This window comes from Asterias amurensis, chromosome 6 (assembly GCF_032118995.1).
Source record: "Asterias amurensis chromosome 6, ASM3211899v1".
Lineage (NCBI taxonomy): Eukaryota > Metazoa > Echinodermata > Asteroidea > Forcipulatida > Asteriidae > Asterias > Asterias amurensis.
Genome location: NC_092653.1, coordinates 13,232,693 through 13,259,551, shown reverse-complemented (window position 1 = coordinate 13,259,551; position 26,859 = coordinate 13,232,693). Strand labels below are relative to the sequence as shown.

At 38.8% G+C, this 26,859-nt stretch overlaps 2 protein-coding genes across 6 annotated transcripts in view; both read left to right on the top strand.

Moving 5' to 3' along the window:
- Positions 1–10,491, top strand: part of LOC139938093 (uncharacterized) — a 45,141-nt gene extending 34,650 nt beyond the window's left edge. The window contains exons 2-4 of the mRNA XM_071933473.1: positions 4,079–4,186; positions 4,383–9,944; positions 10,485–10,491. Of these exons, the coding sequence (XP_071789574.1) occupies positions 4,079–4,186; positions 4,383–9,944; positions 10,485–10,491 (5,677 nt within the window). The remainder of the gene's footprint in view (positions 1–4,078; positions 4,187–4,382; positions 9,945–10,484) is intronic.
- LOC139939197 (uncharacterized) overlaps positions 1–26,859 on the top strand; it is a 148,715-nt gene that overhangs the window by 113,154 nt on the left and 8,702 nt on the right. For 4 of the 5 annotated variants that reach the window (XM_071934987.1, XM_071934982.1, XM_071934985.1 and 1 more), the window contains 11 exons: positions 10,847–11,087; positions 11,812–11,889; positions 12,901–13,013; positions 13,867–14,035; positions 14,723–14,893; positions 16,239–16,367; positions 17,286–17,600; positions 18,316–18,411; positions 19,134–19,235; positions 19,850–20,032; positions 21,710–21,841. In XM_071934987.1, coding sequence (XP_071791088.1) covers positions 10,847–11,087; positions 11,812–11,889; positions 12,901–13,013; positions 13,867–14,035; positions 14,723–14,893; positions 16,239–16,367; positions 17,286–17,600; positions 18,316–18,411; positions 19,134–19,235; positions 19,850–20,032; positions 21,710–21,841 — 1,729 coding nt within the window. The remainder of the gene's footprint in view (positions 1–10,846; positions 11,088–11,811; positions 11,890–12,900; positions 13,014–13,866; positions 14,036–14,722; positions 14,894–16,238; positions 16,368–17,285; positions 17,601–18,315; positions 18,412–19,133; positions 19,236–19,849; positions 20,033–21,709; positions 21,842–26,859) is intronic. The other variant, XM_071934986.1, reaches the window with a different exon arrangement.

Below are 26,859 nucleotides of genomic sequence, written 5' to 3'. Positions count from 1 at the left end.
ATGGACAATATTGGGAGGACTGTCGTCTGTTTTAGGCGGCAATTGGAAATACACTTACTACATGCATGCTCAACAGCTAACTGAACTCATATGGTAAGGCATAGTTACAATTTAGGAGAAAGCAAAACAGTGGCGCAAGATGGATAATATATTTTTGTTAACATCAATTCAATTTGGGTTTTTACCCATACACTGATGTGTGTTAGCACTGTATACTCAGTTCTTCCCCGAGTCCTGTGAAAAAAATATCAAAGGCATATTACTCGGTTGGGATTCGAACCCACAACCCTTGCAGTTCTAGAGCAATATCTTACCAACTAGACTACCAAGATTGCCCGGTAGCTACATGTATACATGTAGAGGCAGTTCAAATTTATTTTTTTTGGCAGCGGGTATCGCAACAATATATAATAGGAAAAAAGAAACATATGATTCGAACTGCCTCTGACTATACCCCGTGCAAATTTAACATCTATTATAAGATAATTATATCGTTGCGGTATCCGCTGCCAAAGGAGTTGTGCTGCCTCTAACCAAAATTAAAATTAGGGCAAAGTCGTCACTACACTGCAAAGCAGAGCTGCAGAAAGTTTCTTTAGAACCAACCAATTTTTCTATTTCTGGTGAAGAAATTTGAAAATCTCCCTAGCTGATGATAGAAATGTTTTCTCTTTTATGTTGATAGACATATGTACATTGTATGTCGTGTGTGTTTCTAAATATCTCTCTGATTGTTGTACACAATCTCCCTGCTTGCAAGATGCAAACGATGGCAGCTCTCTGCAAAGGCTGAAATTGGATATAAACACAAGTAAATCTCTGAAACTGGTATACATTCAACAGGGATCTAACGTATCTACCGCTAACATGTCGTTAATAACTCTGCTGCTTTGTTAATGGTTCATGGCATGCCTGATGATACTCTCAAGAGGAATAACTCCATATTGCAGATTGCGGAGGAAGTCAGCACAATTTGCATTTTATTGCAGATGTTGTTATTTAAGACTCGCTTTGCACCTCAACCCTCATCCCATAAGATCTACAAGTACATAGTATTGCAAATGGATGAAGTGCTTTTTGAATTAGGCATCCCACGGAAAAAGGAAAATTTACGGCGGTTTAATTTTTTTTATACAAAATGTCAAGTACATCTTGATGATTGCACAAAAGCACTTGTTAATGTCTTTTTGCATAAGTTTTAAGTGTAGTTGGTTTATTTTGTAGTGTTGTTTATAGTGTTTGGGACATATGGCTAGCTATGGCTACGGCTGGATCACTGCGTTGTCATTGGATGAAGTATAGGACGTCCTAAGCAACACTCTTAGGTAGCAACAGATGTTTAGCCGTAGCCACCGTTCGGATGCAGCTCAATGTTAGAAATGGATGTGCTGGCATTTCTGAAATGTTATTATTTTTTGGCATTTATTTTGTGTTGTTTTATTATGAAGAAAAATAGCCCACAGTCGGCAACCTTCAAAGTTGCTAGAATGATTACAGTTGAAAAGCTTTGCAAATAGCAAAGGCTGTTGCATACCTTTAACATGTTCTAACCCAAATGACCTATGTATAAATGCAAACAGTTAGTTAATTGCCTGATGTATCAATTTTTTTGCATAGTCTTTCTCAAAAGCTAGGATTATTATTTGTATTTTTTTAATTAGCTCTTGAGCATGTTGCGAAAGACTCTGCGAGGGTCCAAACTTTTTTTAAAGTAACAGACAGAGTTTTCCTTCAACAATTAATGTTTTTATTTTTGTAAACACATCTCCTGGGTTTTTCGGTAAGAATCTTAGTTTATTTTTGTAGCCTTCGTGTAAAGACTCTGCTAGGGTCCAAACATCAGAACATTGTCTCTTTTTCCCTTCTTTATTCAAAGTAACATTACGATAGGGTCATCCTTTTAGTTCTAAAACAGGTTTGGATGACGTCAACATTTAATTGTTTTAAACATGTCTCCTGGGGGTTTTTTTTCCAGTAAGAATCTTAGTTTATTTTTTTAGCTATTGAGTAAGACTCTAGTAGGTTCGAAACATCAGAACGTTGTCTCTTTTGCCAAAAAAAGTGTCAAGAGATTTCCATCAACTCTAATGTTTAATGGACATGGTGCCAGCTACGTACGTAATCAAAGATGAAAAGAAAAAGGTCGACGAGAGAGACTAAAAACAGTCATCTTGAGAGGTCATTGATATGGTATGGCTTTTTGTTTGCACAGCAATCAAGCTGCCGTCCCCACAATATTGACAGGCCAATGTAGTATGTTAAGAAGTCCCAGAGACAGTGTTCAAACACTATCTTAGATGCAGACAATAAAGTGCTACTGGGAATTCAACCTTTCCGTTTATTGTTTTTTCAAAGGCTTTAAAAACTTCTCAAGCACAGTGATGTAGTTCTCCATGGAGGTTTTTGTGTGTCTTGTGGTTTTTGTGCCTTTTGTGGTTTTCGTAATTTGTAGATAACTTTATCAATTGCCCATCAGCTTCAAGTTGTGTTGAAAATATTTTTATGAAGGGGACCCAAGAAATATTACTAATTTGGAAGAAATAATACTGTTTTACCTTGAAGGCTTTTAAATTTTTCAACCACTGAGTGGGGATGAAATTCTCCATTGCGTTTTTTGTGCATATTGGATGATTTGTGCTCTGTCTGTTGGAATAGATAACTTTTGTCGTTTGTCCATCAGCTTCAAGTTGTGCTGAAAATATTTTAATGAATGACTAGAGAGTGCTCAACTACAATCTCAGATGCAGACAATAAAGTGCTACTGGGATCCGACCTTTCCATTTTAATGTTTTGTCTTGAAGGTTTTTAAAACTTCTCAAGCTCAGTGAGTGGGAATGTGTGGCTCCATCTGAGTTTTTTGTGTTTTGTTTTTGTTTTTGTGCGGTTTGTAAATGTTATGCTCTGTTGGAGTAGAGAATTTTGTCGATAGCTCAGTAGCTTCAAGTTGTGTTGAAAACAGGCATGTGAGACTTCCTCTTTTTAACTGATTTCCTCTTTTTTTTTTTCACTTTCTGTGTACACAGGCATAAGAATATTATCTTTTCTTTTTTATTTGCCAGTTTTTCTCTTTTCCTCATTTTATGAAGGGGACCCAATAAATATTACTAATTTAGTAAAAATATTACTGCTTTTCGCCTTGAAGGCTTTTAAACTTTTCAACCCCAGTGAGTGGGGTTAAATTCTCCATTGTGTTTTTGCGCTTATTGGATGATTTGCGCTTTGTCTTTTGGAATAGACAACTTTTGATGTTGTCCATCAGCTTCAAGATGTGCTGAAAATATTTTTAGGAATGGGTTAGAGAGCTGTATCACGATCTCGGATGCAGATGAAAAAGTGTTACTGGAATCCAACCTTTCCAGTGATGTAATTCGCCATCCTCAGTGATCCTGGCGCTTTGGGGTTTTGGTGCTTTGTCTGTTGGAATAGATCACTGGTTTCGTTTGTTCAGCTTCAAGTTGTTGCTTAAAATATTTTTATGAAGGGATCAAAGAAATATTACTAATTTAAAGTTGAATTACCCTTTGAGATGTTGGGTCATTAAATCTGTATAATGGTATGCTGGCCGTGTCATTTCTTCCACTTCATTCTTCATAACTAAACATAGGCCTAACCAGCTTGAAAATTGATGAGCTGTTCCAGCTATCGCAGGGTAGTGAAATAAGTTAAATTTAATATTGTCCATATATGAAATATACACATACAATAATCAATTACAATTTTTTTTTTTTTTTTTTCCTCCTTTTTTTCTCTTTGTCACAATGCTAGTACTCAGCTCTATTGTGTTATACTTGTACACGTGTATGTTTTATACTTTTCGATATCACATATCATTCACAAGTATCAAATCTCACAGACTTTACGTTCTTAAGTTGTCTATTATTTATTCGCTTTCATTCAATAATTATCCAGGTGTTAATAACTACCCAATTATGGTGCTTGGCTTTAATTGAAAGATATAGGTGAAATTCTTGATGGAATTTTGTTTTACAAGACTCCTTACAGAGAAATTGTCTTTTAAAAGTTGCATTTCAGTTGGCTTAAGCTCGCCCTTATATCTACATATTTGGACTCCTGCAAGTTTGCGGCAAGCTTGCGGCAAGCTTGAGACAAGCTCTCTGCAACAAGCTCTCTGCAAGCTGGAGGCAAGCTTGAGGCAAGCTCGCTGCAAGCTTGAGGCAAGCTTTGGGCAAGCTCGCTGCAAGCTTGCGGCAAGATTGGCGCATGTTTGCCAATTATTCTCTGCAAGCTTGCGTCAAACTTTCAGCAAGCTTCCTTAAATTTTTGTAAGGTTGTACTTTTGTTGTTGTTTAGTTATGGAAATGGATTGCATTCCACAATAGCTCATGAGTTTCTCTTTTCTTTTTGTCTCCCTTTCTATTCAGACCTGGTCAATCAAATCATCCATCATGGCAAGATCCTTCGTTAGGCCGCCAGCGAGCAGCCGCCTGGAACGCCCAACACCAGGACTCCTTTTCCACCTATGAAGAGGTAGAGAGCCTTCACAGTCACCAGTGCTCCTCTCTACAGTCTCTGGACAACAGCTGTAGTCCAAGTCGCTTACAGAGCTTCGGAAGCTCCTCAAGCAGTCTCGATCAAGCGCTTCAACAAATCGAGGGCGAAAGTCCTTTCACGTCTGGCGTCCACATTCCAATAGATCAAGAGAGTAGCTCCTGTTCTAGAGAAGATCGGGGATCATCCTTAGAGTCAGAATCGACTAATTCTGTTTCTGTCGATGGAAGACAACCTGTGCACTTGCCAAAGAATACCAGGAAGGGGCATCTACCAGAAAAATCTCGCCGAAGTTTGATAGATGAAGATGAAGAAGAGATGAATGCAAGTGTGGCCAAGTGGGTGGATCAGACGAGGGCGGAGACAGCTCGACGACGCTCGAATGTTGGACTCCCAAAGGATCCACAAGTAAGAAGTCATGAGGCACCTGAAGGCAGCAATAAGCCTCATGATGTGACAAAGGAGAGGTTTCTGACTGCCCTTAATATGCAATGTGGAGATGTCATTGCAGGAAGAAGTGGTTCTAGTGTACGACTTCCTAATGAGACAGACTTAGAGCTTGCCTTGCGAGTTGGAAACTCATCCCCGATGAACTCAATATCAAGAGGAGCCAGCATCGATGGAGCGAGTATAGGCTCTTCAGCAGGTGAGGACCATACAAAACCTGAAGGAGGGTGGACGCTTGCTGAAAATGTTTTGATTGACCTTGGATTTGCTGGGTCCAATATAGGAATTCCAGATCGCTTCCTGAGGTCCTGGAAAGAACAGGTGATGAAGCAACGAATTGAGGAGGTTCGGCGACTGCTTGGTAATTCAAGTGGGAATTATTTAGTACAACACTTGCCACCAAAGCTGGGGACCTCCACCCCACCCACTGAAAAGTTATCATTTGTGCCTAGTAGTAAAAACTTGACAGCTGGACCTCGCACTCCTCAGTCACAAGCATCAGCACCTCAACCATCAGAACTTTCAAATTCTTCCCAACCTGAAGATGCTGTCTTAGGTAGACAGCAGGGAGCAGACAGATCCAAGTTAATTGGTCTGCGACGTTCATTGAAAAAAGCTGCCACAGTTTCATCATTCGGGCAGACCCTTTCTGAGATAGGGAAGCAGAGCCAGCCAAGCCAGCATGTTCTAGCTCCGCAGCATTCTCCTGATGTGCCCTCTGCATCTAGACGCTCCCAAGGAGGACAAAAATACAGTCCCTTGCATAAGAATCATAAATCAAGCGCCAGAGACAGACGTAGGAAGTACATGAAGAAGCAGACCTCGTTACCGTCCTCCCTGGAGCCTTTGCTTGAAGAGGATGAGAACTCTAAACCAGGGATGGTAAAGTCCAAACATGCAAATGCTACCAAGGAAGCTCCAGCAGGCATGCAACTTCTGAAGCCTCACAGTCCAGGAATGGGCAGAGAGGCAGGTTTACCCTGCAAGTTAAAGATTGTTATGGAGCAACCAAGTATTGAGTCACGGGAAGCAATGTCAAGGCAGGGTACGACCGATGTGGACGTAGATGAGGCCATCGCCGACGTGGACACTGACAACACCCCAAAAGTCACCATGGAACAATACCTTGTTGTACAAGCAATCATCGATTCCAAGGATTCTGGATTTGAAAATGGGCCATCGCAAAATGGGAGTCCACAAATGTCACCCCGAAGTAGTGAGGATGAAACCGCAAAATCTATGGATGCAAGAATGAAAACCTGCCCAGCCAACTCCGGGCCATTAAGGAGAACCAAATCCAGCGATAGTGATAGTGCCGTTGACAGATTACTGTCTATCACCTCTCCAAATCAAACAAAGAGCAGTAATATTCCAGCGCCATTGTCTTTCTCAATTAAGCCCTTCCAAACACAGATCAACAAAAAACAGAATCCCAAAAGAAATGACCTTCCAATGAGATCAGTCCAACCAAACTTAGAATCTTCCAATCCTGATGTACCTGTCTCAACAGATGCAGAAGGTAGCTTCAGCCAAACTACAGTCGAGGGAGATGATACCTTTCAGGGAAGCCCCACCAGCACTGGGGAGACTGTCTCCTGTCAAACCAGTCCCAACCTGCATTCTCCCCTGTTGTCGCCTCTCTTTTTCCTAGAGTCAATAAGTGAACATCCCGACGGAACACTAGACACAGACTGTTCTCTCCAAGTGTTCGTCATGCCGGATGGTGCAGAAGAAAGCCTGAGTAAGAATGCCGGACGATCTGACTCACTTGAGTCTGTGATGCCGACAGGCGATGGTCTCGCCAAGGGAACATCACAAGAAAACAAAAGCCAGGAAATATCGGATGGAGGACTCTCGATGATAGCTGAGAAGGAGGAGCCATGCCATGAGCCAACATGTCCAGTAGCGGAAACAGAACCCCACCAGAAGCTGCTTTCTCCAATCATCAAGACAGATGGCAAAAAATTAGAGGTCGCTAGCCAACACCACTTTGATGAGCTGCAGCATGATTCTAACACTACAGAGAACGTGGAATCCATTAAAATACCATCCCACACAACTGACAAATCTAGGAACCCTTTTAAGGAAACAAAAGACTTCTACGCCTCCCACCATTCGGATTACGATTTCGATGCAACGATCGAAGAGGATGAAGACGGGGAGCAGTATTCCGATGGAGAAAGTTTCTCCAAAGTCACTTTCTCCGAAACTCCATCCATGTTGTCCACATTTCCTGTCTCATCAGGGTCGGAACTTAAGGAAAGAAACCAAGACTTGGAGACCCAGGATCCATGTTTATGTCAAGTAGAAAATGATAAAGAAAACATGCAGGAAAATGCTATGACAGATGAGCCTGTAGTTACTGCTACTGATAATATTGCTCTCCAATGTGAAAAATCAGGAGCTGGAGAGCACAATATTTTAGAGAAGGAAAAGGACAAAGTTTTGTCTGAAGCCTCGACAATAATCCATGGTAATTGTATTGATGTTGTCACTCAGCACAAACAACAAAACCTTGAAACTATGCCCCAGGGTACTGAGAAGTCGTCTTCCGTCACAAACTCCAATAAGAGTGAACGTAATGACGACAGGCAAGATGATTACACAAGGCATTCACAAGGCAATCACCATAGCAACCCTAACACAGGAATAGATGCTGTCGAAAAACAAATCTCATCACATATTGAAAGACATGTTAAGGCTTCAGACTCTGATTGTAGTGCCGCAGGTAATGATTTCCAAATTGCTGATAAAGACAAAAACATCGATGAAGAGCGCCTTTTGTCTCCGACAGTGAAAGGAAGTACACTAGATGAAGGGTTACATCTGGCAGAGAGTAGTGAGATCCAGCCAGATTGTCCTATAGTGGGGGAAGACACTAATAATTGCATTGACTCTGCTGCAACCAAACTTCAAAATAATCCGAGTGTAGGATTTCACAAAGCTGATGTAGTGAAGGAGAACTTCCTTGCGTTCGTTCCTGGTGATAAAGCTGAAATCCCGAATCCTCTTCCCGCAGTGACGAACCAACTTGAGGAGTGGAATCTTGGATTTGATCAACGGGCCATTATCAGAAGTATCTCTTTAGAAGCCAACATGAACCACCAGAAGAAGAAGATACGGACACTCAGTGAAAGGAACACTCTTTACAGCGACGGGATGGAGCCTCTATTGCCTGGGTTTGGGCGGGTTGTCACGGAGCGTAGCAATGCCTCGACTGAGGGATTTGGATCTTTCGGATCAGATGTGTTCCATCGACCCTTAACAGTGAAGCAAACCCTTCAACAGGTTGCCTCTAAGTTGGAATCCCTTGTGCGACAGCGTAGCCTTGTTAGTATTCTGGATCAGGAACCTGAAGACGATGTCAAAGTTCGAAGGCGGAGAACGGCCAGTCTAGAGGAATCAAACAGGGAGATGCTGCCGACACATTCCAGAAAAATATTAACAGATTTTGATCCTCGGGATCGAAGGAAAAAGTCACTTTCGAGAGACAAGACAAAATATAGTCCACTACAAGAAGATGAGGGTTATGAGGAAGTGAATTCTATTGATGAAAGCGTTGTTGACAGCAGTGGCGCAGAGAAAAATGAAACAAACTTGTCCAATATCCCGTCAATTAAAACAGCACAAATAGATAGCAAACTAACTTCAAATAAATCCCTTTCTCATCACAATGTTTCCAGGGAAACAAAAACACCAACAGAAGAAATTTTAACTCAAAATATGAAAGTACATATCAAAACTCACTCCATTGATCAAAATGGATCTTCCTCGAATGAAAGTCAAACAAGCATAACAAAACCTTCACCAGGTGCTGTGGACAAATCAAAGAAAAGAAAAAACTGGCAACTTCAGACGTCATCCGGCCGCTGGTCATCAAATTTTCTCACTGTTCCTTCATTCGGCTCCCTTAATGACTCTGTTGATTTGATTTCTGACAACAGTTCCGCTGACCGCGAGATGAGGTCAGTGTGTCATTTGACTGGAGGGAATGGAATCACTCCGATGATAAAACAGAGACTTGATTGTGAGAACTTGCATGGAAAGTCCAAGAACTATTTAGTGTCCAGTGTTTCCGATGACTCCGTCGGTAGTAGCATAGCTCTAAATGTAGGGGCTGAAGATTTGTATGAGTCACCCGAAGACGGTTGCAAGTGCACTGTGAATAATTCTAATAATGATGTTGAATCTCTGACAAATTCCTGGAGTAATACTGATTTAGGATGCGAGTCAGTCAGTGTTTATGTCGTTGAAAACAGCTCGGTGCCTTTGAAGGACGTCAAAACAAAAGACCATCCAGTGATGAAGAGTCCACAGTCAGTGATGTCAACGTCTTCTGAGAACAAAGAAAGGACTACTCAAGTCTATGAACAAAATGCCTCGTCGGAGTCCGGTAGTAATAACACGATATCTGTGCTTGTTAACAACAACCAAAATAAGCATATTTCCAGTGATGAAAAACCAGATGAAACATCAAATTATGTTTTCATAAGACTACAGCCCCCGAATGGTATTAAACGATCAATACAGGGCACTGTTGCCCATTCACAGTTCGTCCGGTGTGAAAAATATCTCAACGTGGCGACATCGTCCAACGGGAAAGTTGATTTTATCGAAAGCGACAACGCTTCAATGTCTCATCAGGTTCCTACTTTCCTCTCAGAGGTTCAGTTCCTTCCACTCTCTGATTCTTCTAAGAGGTCGTCATTCCAGATCTCTGAAGACATTCCCTCTCAGGGAAGTGTCAGTTTAGATTGTCCGTCCCCGGTGTCTTCCTCTCGCCTGTCACCAACGTTTGAGGAAATTTGTAACAAAGCTGGACATCTTATGCACCGACTGCAAAATGCATTAGCGACTCGTGCATCACCGGCTGTTGAAATGTCGTCCCCCATAATGGAAAATAAATGTGAAGAAGCATTTGTAATTGAAGAAGAAGACAGTGTGGAGGCAGGGGGTGAGGAGGAGGAGTGGGCAGCAGGGTTTGGAAGGTTTGTTAAAAAGAGCAGGTATACATGTAGTCGAAAAAAATATCTTGTTTAAATGCAATACCCCTTGGCAATTTGAGGTTTGATTGTGTAAGCTTAAAGCGCTGAACACCTTAGGTAACTGTCAAAGACCAGTGTTCTCACTTGGTGTGTTCCAACATATGCATAAAATAACAAATCTGTGAAAATATTTACTCAATCGGTCATCAAGTTGCAAGAGAATAATGAAAGAAAAAACACCCTTGTTGCACAGTTAATTTGTGTGCTTTCAGAAGCTTTCTAAGATTTGTATTTGTATTTGCACACATTTATTTCATTGCTGCCCTAACTTGCACATTTTACAAAGTTTTATAAATATATTCAAATTATGAGTAGTTTACAGTATTACTTAGTATCTTAGGATATGAAAGTTTACAATGATTTAGATAGTTATATATTAGGAAGCTTTTAAATATTTTAATGAGAAATAATCTCTTTCTCAAAAAATACATTACTTCAGAGGGAGTCGTTTCTCACAATGTTTTATGCTATCATTTTTCTTAGACAGTGAAACCAATATATAGCAGAACTTTTTTTTTTATTGTGACATCGTGTCACCCAAAGCGTTTTGATGAATGAATATGTATGTAGTATATTGTAGCTGTAGAAGTTTCAGCTTTATACGTCATCAAGTTTTTGAGAAAAAAACAAAGTGAAAACCACAGAGCATTGATACATGCTAACATAGTTGTTGTGAAATTGATTTACTCACTTCTCATAAACAACCGCACCTCAGCAAGTAATATGTTAAGGGAAGTTTTCTACTAACATCATCGTTAAACCCTATAGGTTTAATGTGGACTTTTGTGTTTTGTGTAGTACAAAAAGTACCCAAACACTTTAACTTTCAAATCCTCCATTTCTAGCAGCAGGGGTAAGGATGAACCACTCTACTCTCAGGATGAGGTTGACATGGATACGCAACGAGACGCCCCAAGAACAAAACCAGGAGCCAAGAAGAAAAAGAAGAGATCAATCAGAGAGAATAGCATTAAGACGTCAACACCAAAGGCCAATCCTGGTAGACATTACAGAAATGGGAGCATGGAGTTTGAGGAGCAAGATGGACCATCTGGGAATAACAACATGGCTACTATCAAGGAACTGGTGAGTTGTTTTGTCATCTACAATCCCTGCCGTATCTCGTTTGGCCCTTGTGTCCCCTTTCAATGTTGGCTCTGCTTACGCAGTCTTCTGCATTCCAATCAGCGTTGAACGGGGGGTGGGGGGGGAAGGGAATGTTTTTGTCAGGTGAGAAATGGACAGGGAATGTTTATTGTAACATTACAAAAGGGTGGTCCAAGCATTTTGGCCGGGATTGTAGTAAACCATGCAATGCACCCTGTTTTAGTGGTTAGACTGCAGGACTTGCAATCACAAGGTTGTGGGTTCGAATCCTACTAAAACTAACCTCTATATTCACAATGTATTGTCATCTAGTTGCTGAATCCTAATTTGTTCGGACATGAAATTACAAGAAATGACCCGATAGCACTGATGAGCCGACAATGTACAGCACATTGTGAAAATTATTTGTGCTGATCTTTCACCAGAAACATCATCAGTGTTGTAGCTAGAACAATTTTAGTGGTGGGCTCTAAATACAATTTAGTCCATCAAGGGCGAGCGGTTCAACAAAACGATTCCTGTTTTGATTTGGGGGCCATCATTGCTGAAGTGTAATCTGGGGTCAATCTGTGCTGGGCAGCAAAGAGTATTTTGCTCAGATTGCAGGGCGAAATTTGTTAGTTCTGGGCAGGCCCGCCCGACACCGCCCACCGTGGCTACAACACTGAACATGATTGACTCTCTTTTGTCACCCATTATCCAGCTTGCAGCAGAGACCAAGATGAAAAGAAAGCTAAATGAATTGGAGTCAAGCTTTGAGGAAATTTCCAGCAAGAAGCAGGTGAGCAGGTATTCGGTTGGATTAAAACTACATCTTTTCTTTCTGGAAAAGTTCACTTTCCTTTATTGTTTAAAGACACTGGACACTATTGGTAATTGTCAAAGACCAGTCTTCTCACTTGCTGTATATGTCAACATATGCATAAAATAACAAACCTGTGAAAATTTGAGCTCGATTGGTGTGTCGGAGTTGCGAGATAACTATGAAAGAAAAAAAAACACCCTTGTCACACGAAGTTGTGTGCTTTCAGATGCTTGATTTCGAGACCTTAAATTCTAAACTTGAGGTCTCGAAATCAAATTCGTGGAAAATTACTTCTTTCTCGACAACTATGTCACTTCAGAGGGAGCTGTTTCTCACAATGTTTTATACTGTCAACCTCTCCCCGTTACTCGTTACCAAGTAAGGTTTTATGCTAAAAATTATTTTGAGTAAAGAAAGTTTTTTAAATTTTAGGATGACTGCAATCACTCCATTCTTCAAGTTAAGTAGAATTCAAAACTGTTCATGGTGGAAATACGATATCATAGTAAGGTTTGCAGTAATACCATGTAATGATATTATCTCTAAATGAGTTGGGGTGGTTCCGGTTTCAACTTAAAGTGTCTGGAGAAACCTGAGGAGCATACTGATCGAAGTGTTGAGTTCAGAACCATCCATACTCATTTAGAGATTATCATTAAATGGTGTTACCGCAAACCTTACTTTATTGTTCAAGTTGTCACTGTTCACTGTGACTCGTACATTTGTATTGCTTGTTGTTTATCTCGGACTGCCTTCACTTCAATGTGCTCAAGTATATCACAAACAGAAGTTGATATGAAGTATGGCGGAAGAATACTTTACAGTTGTCTAATTCTTAAGACACATTATTAGAAACGGATTGGGACAGCAAGTTACCCACGTGCCAGGACCGGGACCCGAACATTTTACTCTAAAATGACCGTTGACTTTTGCAACTCTTCAAAACTTAACTTAAAAAATTGTTGCATTTGTGTTGATGCTTTGCAGGTTGCCCTGGGTGACCTGAAGAATCTGAGAGAGGCCGTCCACCGAAACAAGAGAGATATCCACAAGGCTGAGGAGATTACCAGAGAAAGTATGGAGAGAGCTGATGGATTGAGGTAAGATGCACAAGGATAGGTAACTTTTTCAGCCTAACCCAAATGTACATGTAAATGTCACATTCCGAGTTTACACGTTTCAATATTCTTATTTTAGATAATTTTAATAATAATAATAATAATAATAATAATAATAATAACGAGGTCTTGTACATGTTATAGAGCGAACAAATCCACAAAAGTGCTCAGGGCACTATTACAGAGAAAATTCAAACAAAAATAACAAAGAACAGATTAAATACAAAAGAACGGATCTATACTTACCAAAAGAAAAAAAAAAAAAAGAAAAAAAAAAAGAATAAAATCATCAAAACTAGTTGTGTCTGGTACATTTTTTTTTGTTTCGTTTTTTAATGTCTGAATTTGCATCTGAGTTTATGGTCGGCAAAGTAGCCTAATGGAAACATCACATCAACTTTTTGTAACGGTACGTACATAAGACAATGAATAAATTCCAGTTTTAGACTTGGGAGGAAAAACCCTATAGACATATAATATAAAAGTCGCCATCTTGTAGGTCAAACTGTATGCGCGTCTACACGCGTACATCAAAGAAACAAGCAGCACGCAGCATTCCCGGTTTGATTTCTACGGCACAAGCACGCACACCCACATGCACATGCTCGCAGACGCCATCTTGTAGGGCAAATATTTGAACGGTGACGTCATGTTCAATACGGTCTATAGGGAAACTCCATACAGTCAGGTGGAGACTTAAAAACTCAATTCAATCCACATGCAAGAGTATCAAACCGGGGGTCCACAGAGGTGAAAGGCGGGGACAGAAACCACTGAGCCAACCAGACTGCCCAATGTCAACATGTACTGTGATTCTTTTCCCCTCTGTCTATAGGTCAGAATTAATGGTGTTGGAATACCAGCGAGACCAAGCTAGGAGGGAACTGCAGGATTTGGAGCACTCTATTGCTACAGTGAATCAACCCATAGGATCCGGTATACCGGAGGAAGAGACTAATGGAGTGGATAATAATAACAGTCTGATGGGTTTCTCTCCAAAAGAGGTACTTATTATTATTACTTCATATGTTTAGTTCGGTTCTTAAAGTCACTTCATCAGGACCTATTGAACCTCGCATTGCTTTCAAACTTCTGTTGCTTATCTTTTATTGCATACATGGTTCCGCTCCTACATACATGTACATGTATAATGTTTCTTTGGTAAAACCATACTCCTTTGTAATCTCTTTAATCTTCTACATTCTTGCTTGTTTAATGTTCTTAAGTGTAGAGGTATGGGGTAATGATAGGTCTCTCTGGAACGGCTTACCAGCAACAAATTTGTAATATTTCTAGCGTTAAACTTAAAAGATTTGAAAACTTTCATGTACAATTTGGCTTTTTTGTAATTGGTTTCTGTGTTACTGTCCATTATGATTTCTGTGTTACTGACCACTATGATAAATCCTATATCTTTATGCTTCTTGTATTTAAATTACTGTTGTCCTCTTGTTGTCCTCTTCGAGACCTCAAGTTTAGAATTTGAGGTCTCGAAATCAATCATCTGAAAGCACACAACTCAGACGACCAATCGAGCTCAAATTTTCACAGGTTTGTGATTTTATGTTGAGATACATAAGTGAGAAGACTGGTCTTTGACAATATACCAATAGTGTCCAGTGTCTTTAAAGAGTTCTGTGGAGATTGTCTAAATAACAAACAATACAAAAATTATTCCTTAATTTGTCCAGGTGATTGCGGTGATCAAGGAGCGAGATGAGCTGAAGATGCGAGTCCGTAATGGTGAGGGAGACTTATCACCCATGGAGAGATCTGAACTAGAGAGGCAGCTCAGCTCTACCAAGCAAGAGCTGTTTAACGGACAGAAGTCTTCAAGGGCTAGGATGGACTCTCTCCAAGAGGTCATTCTTCTTATTATTTTATAATTCTTGAAATGTTCACAATCATTTACAAAGTTTTTAAAGCTCAAGCTCCCTCTTATCTTGTTTATTTGATACATTTAGTTGTTAAATGATTAGTTATTAAAACATAAGTAATTAAAGGGTTACGTCCCGGACGTACACAGACATCGACTCTGCTCCTCCTTCGACTCGACCTGGCTTTCCATTCCTAGTCCTTAAAGACACTGGACACTATTGGTAATTGTTGTTATTAATTGGTTTATTGCTAAAATCAGATTGCAGCCAAAAGTGGCTGACATGAAATTTACAATATTAAAACACATAAAATTGCACTATTAAAACTCAGTAAATCTAAAACAAAAGTAAACAGAAATGCACATTAGAAAATACAAACATTAATTTTACTGACTGTATGGAACTTAAAGACACTGGACACTATTGGTAATTGTCAAAGACCCCTCTTCTCACTTGGTGTATCTCAACTTATAGCATAAAACAACAAACCTGTGAAAATTTTAGCTCAATTGGTTGTCGAAGTTGCGAGTTAGTAATGAAAGAAATAACACCCTTGTCACACGAAGTTGTGTGCTTTCATCAGATGCTTGATTTCGAGACCTCAAAATCTAATTCTGAGGTCTCAAAATCAAATTCAAATATTTCAGTAGATAAATTACTTTCAACTACATTACTTCAGAGGAAGCCGTTTCTGCATTTTGATTGGTTTTCTTGGCAAGTCATTTGATTGCTTTTGTATTAGTTTTTGTTCGTTTGATTTTTAAGTGCTTGAAAAAAAATACAACTTTTCGATAAGATTACATTTTACTGTCACATTACACCCCCCATGATTTCTTCGATCCACACTTGACATGCTCGCTGGAATGTTCTCTTAGCAAACAAAGCTCTAGGTAAAAAAACTTTCAATGTATCTGGGCCAATGATATGAAACAATTTACCTACTGTCATTAAGGAATCTAATACTTCATTTACATTTTGTAAATTTAAAAAAAGACTAACCTTTTTCTATGTTAGTTGCTTTAATGTGCGCTATGATCTTGATTGAATAGCGCCCAGGCCTGTACATGTATGCCTCGTTTTGAAAGGGCAAGGGCACCAAGGCATTTTTTCATTGCCATTAGGAAATTGTAAATTTCTACTAGAGCATTTTAAAGGCACCAAGGCAATGACCAGGGGGCACGGAGGCAATCACTTTGATTGCCTCCGTGAGGTATCAAGCCTGAGTGCCTTATAAATCTTAATTGTACGTACATATGTTACGTTACATTATATTTAGGGTCAGGTCACTTTTAGACAAGTTTGACAGAAGTTATATTTAATCCAATATTAGGAACTCGAGGAGAGTCGTCACAACATTGAAGATCTTCTGAATCAGAAATCCAGCCTGACAGAGAAGGTCAAAGAGCTACAGACTTTATTCATCTCAGAGCATCAAGATCAACGAGAGTTACATGTTGAGGTAAAAAGAGAAAATTATTGTGGTTAAGTAACTAGAGATGACAATACTTTTTTCTATACATTGTGAAATCAACTGTTAGCTCTGTAGGATTCAAAGCCACAACCTTGTGATTGCAAGTCCTGCAGTGTTTGGCCGCGGTGATCACAGTTAGTAAAAAGAGAAAGTACTACAAATAATTTGTTTTTCCGCTGATTTATTATCAACTTCTGAACGGTTCACTTGTGGTTTTTTTAGCAAGTCTTACATGTACGCCTAGAGCAACAGGTTTTTCAAACAAAATACAGAGCACTTTGAGACATCCAACAGGAGTAGATAAAGTGCTATTATAAGAGAACTGCGTATTATTTAATTAATGGGTTCATTGCTAAAACCACATAGCAGCCCAAAGAGGCTGACATTAAAATTCACAATATTGAAACCCATCAAAGTGCACTATTAAAACTCAGTAAATCTAAAACAAAAATATATAGAAATGCACATTAGAAAAATACAAACATTAATTTCACTGACTGTATGGAACTTAAAGATACTGGACACTATTCGTAATTGTCAAAGACCAGTCTTCTCATCTTGTGTATCTCAACATATGCATAAAATAGCAAACCTGTGAAAATTTGAGCTCAATCAGTCGTTGCGATAATGAAAGAAAAGACACCCTTGTCAAACGAAGTTGTGTGCTTTCAGATGCTTGATTTCGAGACCTTGCATTCTAAATCTAAGGTCTCAAGATCAAATTCGTGGAAATTTACTTCTTTCTCGAAAACTACATTACTTCAGAGGGAGCCGTTTCTCACACTGCTTTATACCATCAACAGCTTCCCATTGCTCGTTACCAACAAAGGTTTTACGATAATAATTATTTTGAGTAATTACCAATAGTGTCCGCTGCCTTTAACCAACAATTATAAATATTTGTAGGAGAGAAACAAACTCCTTGAGCAGCTCAACGGCAAGCTGCAGAAGGAGGTAGAGACCCTGAGACAGCAGCTCCTAGACAAGGATCAGCACCTTCACCAAGTATCAACCACCGTCACTGAGAAGGACAAGATCAACGAGGCCCTAGGGGAAAAGATCTTAGGGATGCAGAGAGAGGCGGAGGAAGAGGGCAAAGGAGTCGAGAGATCCTTGAAGGAGATGGAGGGAAAAGTGAGGAATGCTGATGTTGTTAAGGAGCTGGCGATGGTTGAACTTAGAGAGGCCTTACTTAAGGAGAAGGACCAGGAGATTGAAAATGTGAGTTGTCTTTACACAAGCATGACATTGATCAGGGCCCAATTTTAAAGCACTGCTTAAGCACACATAGTAGCTCAGCAAAACAACTCTCCTTTGTTTTGCTTTGCAAAAGAAAATTAAGTAATTGTTTAAGACTAGCCTTCACAGTTGGTGTATCTCAACATATGCATAACAAAACAAACATGTGAAAATTTGAGCTCAATCAGTCATTGAAGTTGTGAGATAATGAAAGAAAAAATACCCTTGTCACACAAAATTCCACGAATGAGATTTCTTGAGGTCTCGAAATCAAATTCATGGAAAATTACTTCTTTTTCGAAAAACTATGGCACTTTAGAGGGAGCTATTTCTCAATTTGTTATATACCATCAACCTCTCCTCATTACTCATCATCAAGAAAGGTTTTACGCTAATAATTATTTTTAGTACTTACCAATAGTGTCCACTGCCTTTAAGCCCAAAACCTTTGTTTGGTCTACTGGAATAAATTTAATGATCAGAAAGTTTGATTATCAATCATTTGAGACAACTGCTGATTGATTGTGCCTTCTTTTTCTTCTCTCTGCAGAAATTTCAAAGCATTTATTTTGTGATGTATTAAAGTCACTTACATATCAGTTATAGATGCTTGTTCATTACATGTAGATTCGATGCAAGAATTGTATCAAACATTTCTTATTCAATTGTGAGGATTTGTTTCTATTATGTCTTTCAGCTCAAGTTACGCATGGAGAAGGAGGCGAGAGAAGCTTTGGCCGCTCAAGACGAGAAGACGTCAGCATTGATGATGATTACTAAACGCTCACTCACTGTAAGTCACAGGCATGAGATGTTCAGACTTTTGGCTGAGTTCAGACTTTTTATGTCGGCCTGGTAAAGAAAATCAGACAATATTTTTTTTCCACAAATAAAGAAATCCTGCTCATTGTTCTACTTCTCTAGTGCTTTGGATACTGTTTCCAAAAGCTCCTTGGAATCTATAACCCCAGGGGTTACCAAACGGTAGAAATGGCATCATTTCAACATACCTTTGAATTTGTATCCAAGTTTCAAACTTTTTCATTAGTAATGACTCTCACCTCTGAAGTCATTAAAGGAGCTTTTGAGAAAAAAAAATTGTTTCAAATCAGTCACTCAATTAAAACTTAATCTAACAGCTCAAGTAATTTGGGTTTTGAACAGAGGGTGGCAGCAGAATTTCACGGTAACTTTCCATTGTATACGTAGTTGTACAAGTTGAGGGGCAGTTTACAAATATCAAAATTTTCATAAGCGTACTAACCTTAGACTTTTTTTCAACACCCCTCTGATCCCTCCCCAACATGCCCCATAAAAGTGTATACACAATAAAGAAAAATGTTGGGTTTTTTTACCACTTATTCCACATAGAGATGAACCACATGAAGGCTTTTGTGTGAAGTGTTGGTTCTGAGAAGAACAGAGTTTAAGATAGAAGAGTGCTTTACTCTCCAAGGTTAGGGTTTTTAGGGGAAACTACTCTGGTAATGAAGAATGTTTTCTTACCCCCTTTAGGAAAGAGAGGAAGACCTCAGAGCAGTGAAGTCTCAACTTGTACAACAGACGGAGGAAGCTCAAAAAATGGAACAGCAACTGAAGGAACAAACTGAAGAAATGGTAAGTTGGTCTCAGATTGCAGTGATTTCCTTCCCTGCCTCCTCACCTTTGTGGACCTTGGATTTCTACCTGAGACCACAGCTTTAAAGGCAGTGGACAATATTGGTAATTACTCAGAATCATTTTTAGCATTAAACCTTATTTGGTAAGGAGTAATGGAGAGAGGTTGATTGTATTAAACATTGTGAGGAAACAGCCCCCTCTGAAGTAATGTAGTTTTCAAGGAAAAAAAATAATTTTCCATGAATTTGATTTCGAGACCTCAGATTTAGAATTTGAGGTCTCGAAATCAATCATCTGAAAGCACTTCATGTGAAAAGGGTGCTTTTTCTTTCACTATTATCTTGCAACTTGGATGACCAATTGAGCTCAACAGGCTTGTTACTTTATTACAAAACTCATATTTGTCTGTTTGGGATTGTGTGTTTTAGATAAAATCAGCTGGCGAGAAGGAGCGTCAGGAGCAAACTAGTGCTGCTGACTCCCCAGGCAGATTTTACTGCTCATCAAGTTTAACGACCCAAGTAATGACAATGTAGACACTAACTATGTATAGTTTCAGATTCTGTGGTCGAACTCATATTGTTTTTTGTTGTTGCCATTTTGTGTTTTAGATAAAATCGGCTGTTGAGAGGGAGCGACAGGAGCGAGATGAGGAGTACACAAGGAGACGGCGAGAGGAGATGAGGGAGAGGGAACTGGAAGTTGCTAAGGAGACAGCTAGATTACAAGGAGAACTCCATGTTGGACATCAGAGGCATGAGCATCTACAGACAACAGTGTCTGTACTCAAAGAGGTAAGGAAATAATTCAAGTTAAATTTATTCATTTAAAGGATTTGGGTATTTTTGTAGGACCAAAACATAATGTCCACAAAAATGTACATTAATTTTTGAACGGTTTGAAGATAATGATTGCAAAAAGCTTCCCATAAATCATCACTTGCTGAGGTGCTGTAGCTTTTGAAAAGTGAGTAAAACAATAATTTTCATCTCAGTGAAAGGAAAATAATTTTAGCATGTACACGGGATCAACGGGACTCTCCTGAAAACATTGTTCTGTGATTTTTACCTTTTTTTCTCCATAAACTTATTGACTAATAAGCTGTAACTTCTACAGGTAAATTAAATTACATACATCTTCATTCACAACGGCGCGATTTCACAGATCTCTAAGATTCATCTTAAGATGGGTTGTCAATATCACCATACGGACATCACAGTTTTCTAAGCAGTTAAGATTGACGCTTAAGGTCAATCCTAAGCTCATTGTGAAATCAACGCTACAGCTCAATTTGACAAAACACTAAGATCTGTCCTAAGATAAGTTGTCAATATCACCATAGTGATCTGTCTTGAGACATCACACTTCGCTCAATTAAGATTGATGCACAGCTTAAGGTCAATCTTGGCTCGTTAAAAATTCCTCTCTACTTCTCGATTTTACAAGACCTTAAGATAAGTTGTCAATATCACCAAAGTGATTTGTCTTGGGACATCACACTTTGCTTAGCAATTAAGATTGATGCACAGCTTAAGGTCAATCTTGGCTCGTTAAGAACTCCTCTCCACCTGCTCGATTTTACAAAGACTTTAAGATTCAGCTGCAGATGTCGAGTTGACAATAGAGATTTCATTCACACGGGGCAATTTTTACAGATTACTCGGAAGCAACCAACTGCACTGCAAGCAAAAGGAACGCTTCAGGAGTACACAAGACAATTTCCTAATAGTATCTTACTCTTCCTCTACCTGAGTTGATTATTTTCCTTTACACCTGAGATGAATTAGCTTCTACTGCTTGATAATTAGTGCTATCATGGAAGTGTCGTGGCCGAGCGGTTAAGAGCACCGAATTCAATCTCTGGTATTTCTGATCAGCAGAGTGTGGGTTTGACTCCCCAGCCGTGACACTTAACCAATGCTTTTTCTTTCGGATGGGACATTAAGCCAGTGGTTCTATGTGTTATGTAACCCATGTAAAAGAACCCAGTGCACTTATCGCAAAGAGAAGGGGGTCTCCCCGGTGTTCCTAGTCCGATCGGCAGCAAATTGCGCCACAGCACCTTGTAAAGCATTACATGGTGCTATCAGAATAGGTCTCATAATTCAAAATGTAGTACCACATCTGGCAAAACAAAACTGTATTTTACAGCGCCAGGAGCGTCACTGGGTGATGGACATGTGCGCTATAAAAGAAGCGACAATTATCATCTATGTAGAATGTGGTTGTCCCAATTTGGAGGTGATTTCGGTTTGAAACTTCTTGGACCACTACAGTTTTTTAATCATCTTCGTAAACCTTGTCTTTAATATGGGTGTTATTATATTTGATTGTTTTCTTGGATTTTTAACTCTTTGACATTTGTATCTTTGTTGTCTCTTTGTAACTTGACTGCGATGGTCTTTGTTTTTAGCAAACCATTTCAAACCAAATCACTTTCCTAGGGTTGTTTGTTGGCTTTTTTGTTTTAGGAATTGGATAAGGTGAGAGAAGAAAACCTAGCAGCAGGGCGAGAAAAAGTGGAGGCAGTGTCCGAGGCAAGAGAGAAAGCCAGAGATGAAATCCAGAGGGAGCTAGATCAACTCAGGGAACAGCTTGCCACGGTAAGAAGCCATTTTTTTTATTTCCAATTTTTGGAGTAAAAAATCTCAACTTTATTTCTCTACTCATCAGCAGACACAGCTGTGACACTTTTAAAACTTTATTCCTTGCCTGTAATCCCACTGAAAAGTCAAGCATGTTCTTGATGAAGGTTTTAATTCTGTGTTAATAACAAGATCTAGGCTCAACATCCCCCGGATTAACATGATTAAAGGCATAGACACCTTTGGTAATTGTCAAAGACCAGTAATTTCTCTTGGTGTATCCTAACATATGCGTGCATAATAAGAATAATGTGTGAACATTTTGACTCAATATCACCAAAGTTGCAAGAGAATAATAAAAGAAAAAACACTCTTGATGCACAATTTGTGTGCTTTCAGAAGCCCAATAAAAGACTTCCGGCCTGAAGTCTTTTAATATGTGAGTGAGAAATTAACTCTTTCTCAAAAAGTATGTTATTTCAGAGGGAGCCATTTCTCACAATGTATATACTCTCAACAGCTCTCCATTGCTCGTTTACAAACGTTTTTTATTCTAACATTTATTTTTAGTAATTACCAATAGGGTCCAGTGCCTTTAAAGCAAGATCTGGGCGTAACATTGTGTATCATTCTGGCTGCCAAGCCTGTAATTTTAGGACGATTGTAGTTAAACTGTTTAAATGATGTTGATCAGGCCTGTGATTAGGGAATGAAGGGAATGGACTTATCGCATCTGTTTAATTTGAGTTTGAAAACATGTCGAACTTGCATGTTGGTGTATATTTGTTTTATAAGATACCTAAAATAAATGTGTATTTGTTTACTTATTTGTTTATGTTATTTGTTCTTGTCCTGGGGAACATTTTTGTGATTCACTGTTGTTTTAAAGGTGCCCTGCAATTACAAACAGTCAATGATATAAAACATAGAAAATTGTATAAAACATTCAAAAGATGTTACAGTTTTGTAAAGTGAGGCAAGACTGATAAAATTGATTGATAAAATCATTACATATTGTAAAATGGTATTTTAGCTAACAACCTTGTTATGGTAAGCATAATTTGGTTTTGCTTAGCAACTTTTTGTGCTTCACAACTCTTTGCAGTTGGGCCCATAAAAGAGTGCACAGAATAACAAAATCTATCCCAAATAAATTCAAGTGTCGCTGTGAAACAGTTCTAAAAAAATGTGTCCGTAACAAAATGTTCACAATAGCCCAAACACACTAAACAAACACCAGTGTATGTTGATAGTATTCTATTCTTTACTTTATAAACTCCATTCTGAAATGCAACAACAATTAGGGGAGGGGGTGTTAACTCAGTCACTTTGTACCTCAAGTGGCACCTTGGCAGCTTATCAATGACTCTAACTGTTGAACTTTAATCTTCAAGATATCAAAGTTCAGCTGATAAAGTGTCATTATTTATTGTTTGTTTTGGCTGATTGTGATAGGAGGTATTTTGTTATGGGGAGCTGCTGTGAAAATGTTAGCAGTGTGGTGATGAGACAGTAAAAACTACTGTATGGAACAAAATCATGTGTAATTTTTTCTTGCCAATTGGTCACCAAATGTTTGGTTGTGATCGAAGTATCTTATTATTTTTTGATATTTTGACATTTATTTCACACTAACAGAATATAGAAGGTTCATGCAGCCTACGTATATACATTATAACTTTTCAGAATAAATACACATTGTATTAACTTAGGGACACTTGGTTGGGATGGGTTTGTTAATTCTGTGTACACTTTTAATTGTATATGTTTTTGAGAAAACTGGACCTGGTCGCAATTTCATGGAGCTTCTTTAAGCACAAAAAAATTGCTACAACAAAATTATGCTTACCAACATAAGATTACCAAAACGTATTAAAACTATAATGTAAATACAAATATCCAATGATTGTATATATTAATGCACCTTGTCAATATGTATGGACAGAAAGCTCATTCATTTTGGGATCTTTCCCTATTGGGCGACAGAACTTTTAAAAATGGACAGACAAATCTAGAGTACAAAATACAAAAATAAAACAACAAATAAAAAGAAACAGAGTAGGATGGCAGCAGAAACAAAATTATTTAAAGGAGGGTTAATGTGATAAATTCATTACAAATGAAAATTAGACAAATGATATAGTACTGTAGACAATTTATGTTTTAAATTTTGGCAGTGACGCACTGTTGCTTTAAGTACCTTAGCTGAACTAGCCTAGGTAGCTTTAAGTTCATGTTGAGACTTGTTCCAAATAATGAAACAAATTTGTCAAGCAATATATTCTGCTTTATGATTGAAATACACCATGATAAACATGGATTTGTTTGTAAATAGGAGTCCATTTCAAGGCTCCATTCTAAATCAAAAACAGCAATCCAGTGGTGACTGATTGATTTTCATGGCGCCGAATATCAGATTCATATTTTATTACCTCGCACCTGTGATGTTGTCATTTTGCCAAGACAAGAGTCATCAGCAGGGATAAAAAACAAGTATGGGATCAAGAATGTCAAGTGTTTGCTCAGCGCAAACTAACTCTCTGTCTAATTCCATTGGCCCAACCGCCTCAACCTTATTTGCATAAACGGTTACGAGGGGCGGAGCTATGGAGTGGTTCTCTTTGATCGTTGACAAACAGTGAGATCTACCGGTTTATTTGTTTAGTGTTCCAAATAATGAACTGAGCAGAGCGGGTATATCAAAGTTTAATTGACATGGTAATTGCTGAGTAAACTGAACCCTGGTACATGCGGGTTGTAAGTGACCCTTGAGTGCTTAACTCACAAAAAGGTAGTTTTTTTCCCTCAAAATTTGAAGACTGAAATCCAGATCATTTATAATGATTTGTTGTCATGTGGATTTGTGAAGTTATTTACATGGTCTGATTGTTAGACAATGACTATGAGTCGTTTGCATTCAACATGTGTGACTGATGTCTGATTGCGTGGGTTTGAAATGCTGCCGAATTGCCCCGCTTTTTAGCAGTTGTTTGGAGTTATCAGCGACACCTATTCTGTTCATGGATTTGAAACTGTTGGTTGTTGACCATGTTGATTGTCAAACAGTACATTAATCATCAAAGAGCCATGGAGGGACTTCTGGAACATAATGACTAGTCAGTGTAGTGATCACCGCTGCATGTATTCAGTTACAAGTTTTCTGGTTTTTTGTTTAGCTGGATGGAGGGTGTTTGTACTTTCTGGCTATTATAATGGACAAAATGGAGCTTTGGTCATGATGGCCTCCTTTTCAACACGAACCAATTATGTTGCTGTTTGATAAATGACAGCGACTTTTAAAGAGACTTTTGGAAGTACAGTCAACCAACACTGTTTCTGTGATATGATCATATTCACTTTAAAAAAAAACTATGGCCTTCTGGAAATTTTGTAAAAGCTACCAGCATAGCAACCGTGCCAGTGGTGCACCTTCCTTGACCTCAGACTGATGAGTGAGGGTGCTGAGTGAGGGCGCTATTTACAGCTTGTGATGTAACTGCAACTGCAACTTTATTTCCAGGACTTTTATTTGGGTCAAATAAAAGTTTCTTCTGCCGCATCAAGCTTTTGCAGGTTTTGATTCAGAAAGCGAGTATGGAGTTTTGTGATGTCCTAGAGAACTTTTGTACTGTATGAATGAAAAGTGGTGATTCATTTTTGGAGACCGAGAGCAAAAAAAGAAAAGGGATCACAATAGAGGGCTCTAGAATGCTATAGGAGGAATTTTGTGTACAAAATTTATGGAAGGTTTTTAACTACAGTATAGGGACAAAGGAAAGAACAAAAGATGTCTCCACAAACCTTGGATGCAACAAATAGAATGTGTGTTGCTTCACTAAACAGTGTTTAGTAGGAAAAGGACTAAACTGACTGGAAATTTGCAAAAGAATGTGAAAGAGATTTTGAATACACAGGAAACAAGTGTCTGGTGAAAGAATTATTATTTGAAAGTGATATCTGGATCTGGAGCTGGATAAATATTCTCAACTGCTCTAGTTAAAGCCAAACGAGAAGAGAGAAAATTATGAAAACATTTAAGTTTTAGATGTGGGGTGGAAAATCCCAGAGAATTGTACCAGGGAAAACCTAGTATAGAGACTGAAAACCGAATCCACATAGTGTCCCCCGGTGGGATTCGAGCCAGGGTCATTGAGGTTGAAGGCGAGGCAAGACACCACTAGTTACACCAACCTGATCGCACTGATGTGCAAGATTGGACTGGTTGTTGTTTTATACTGAATGTTGTTTTATACTGACACTTGCATCAACATTGAGCAACTGTTATAACTCAAGCATCTACATGGGTAACTAGTGAGCTAAGAGCAGAAACACTCAGCCATCACCATGGAGATATCTGGGTGGCTTGATAAGGTTGACGAAGGCATTGGGAATGTGGATTATGGAATCGATACTTCATGCTACAATGCACAGTTTATTGAGAGTCTCCAGTTGTTGCAACTCACGATACGAGTATTAAATGTAAGAACATCTGTGAGGGTTTACGTAAATGGATCTTAAAGACACTGGACACATTTGGTACATTTGTAAATGTCAAAGTACAGTCTCCACTTGGTCTATCTCAACATATGCATACACAAAATATATGAAAATTTGAACTCAATTGGTTGTTGAAGCTGCAAGATAATAATGAAAGAAAAAACACCCTTGTCACACAAAGTTGTGTGCTTTCAGATGCTTGATTTCAAGACCTCAAATTCTAAATCTGAGGTCTCGAAACCTTACTTGGTAACCAGTAATGGGAGCTGTTGATAGTATAAAACATTGTGAGGGTTTAAATGCATCTTATATTGGTTTGGTAATATTGGAGCCCATGACTGTTTGTTTCAATTCTATATAGTTTTAGACACATTTACATTGTATAAATACCATAAAATTAACCTGTGAAAATTTCATTTAAAAGGATGGAATAGCCTTTTTTGAGATTTTGCCGAAAATCTGGAGCGGTTATTAATTATGTCAACACAGGAAGTACATGTATAATCTGCAATTGGTAATACACAATATGAGAGTTGTGT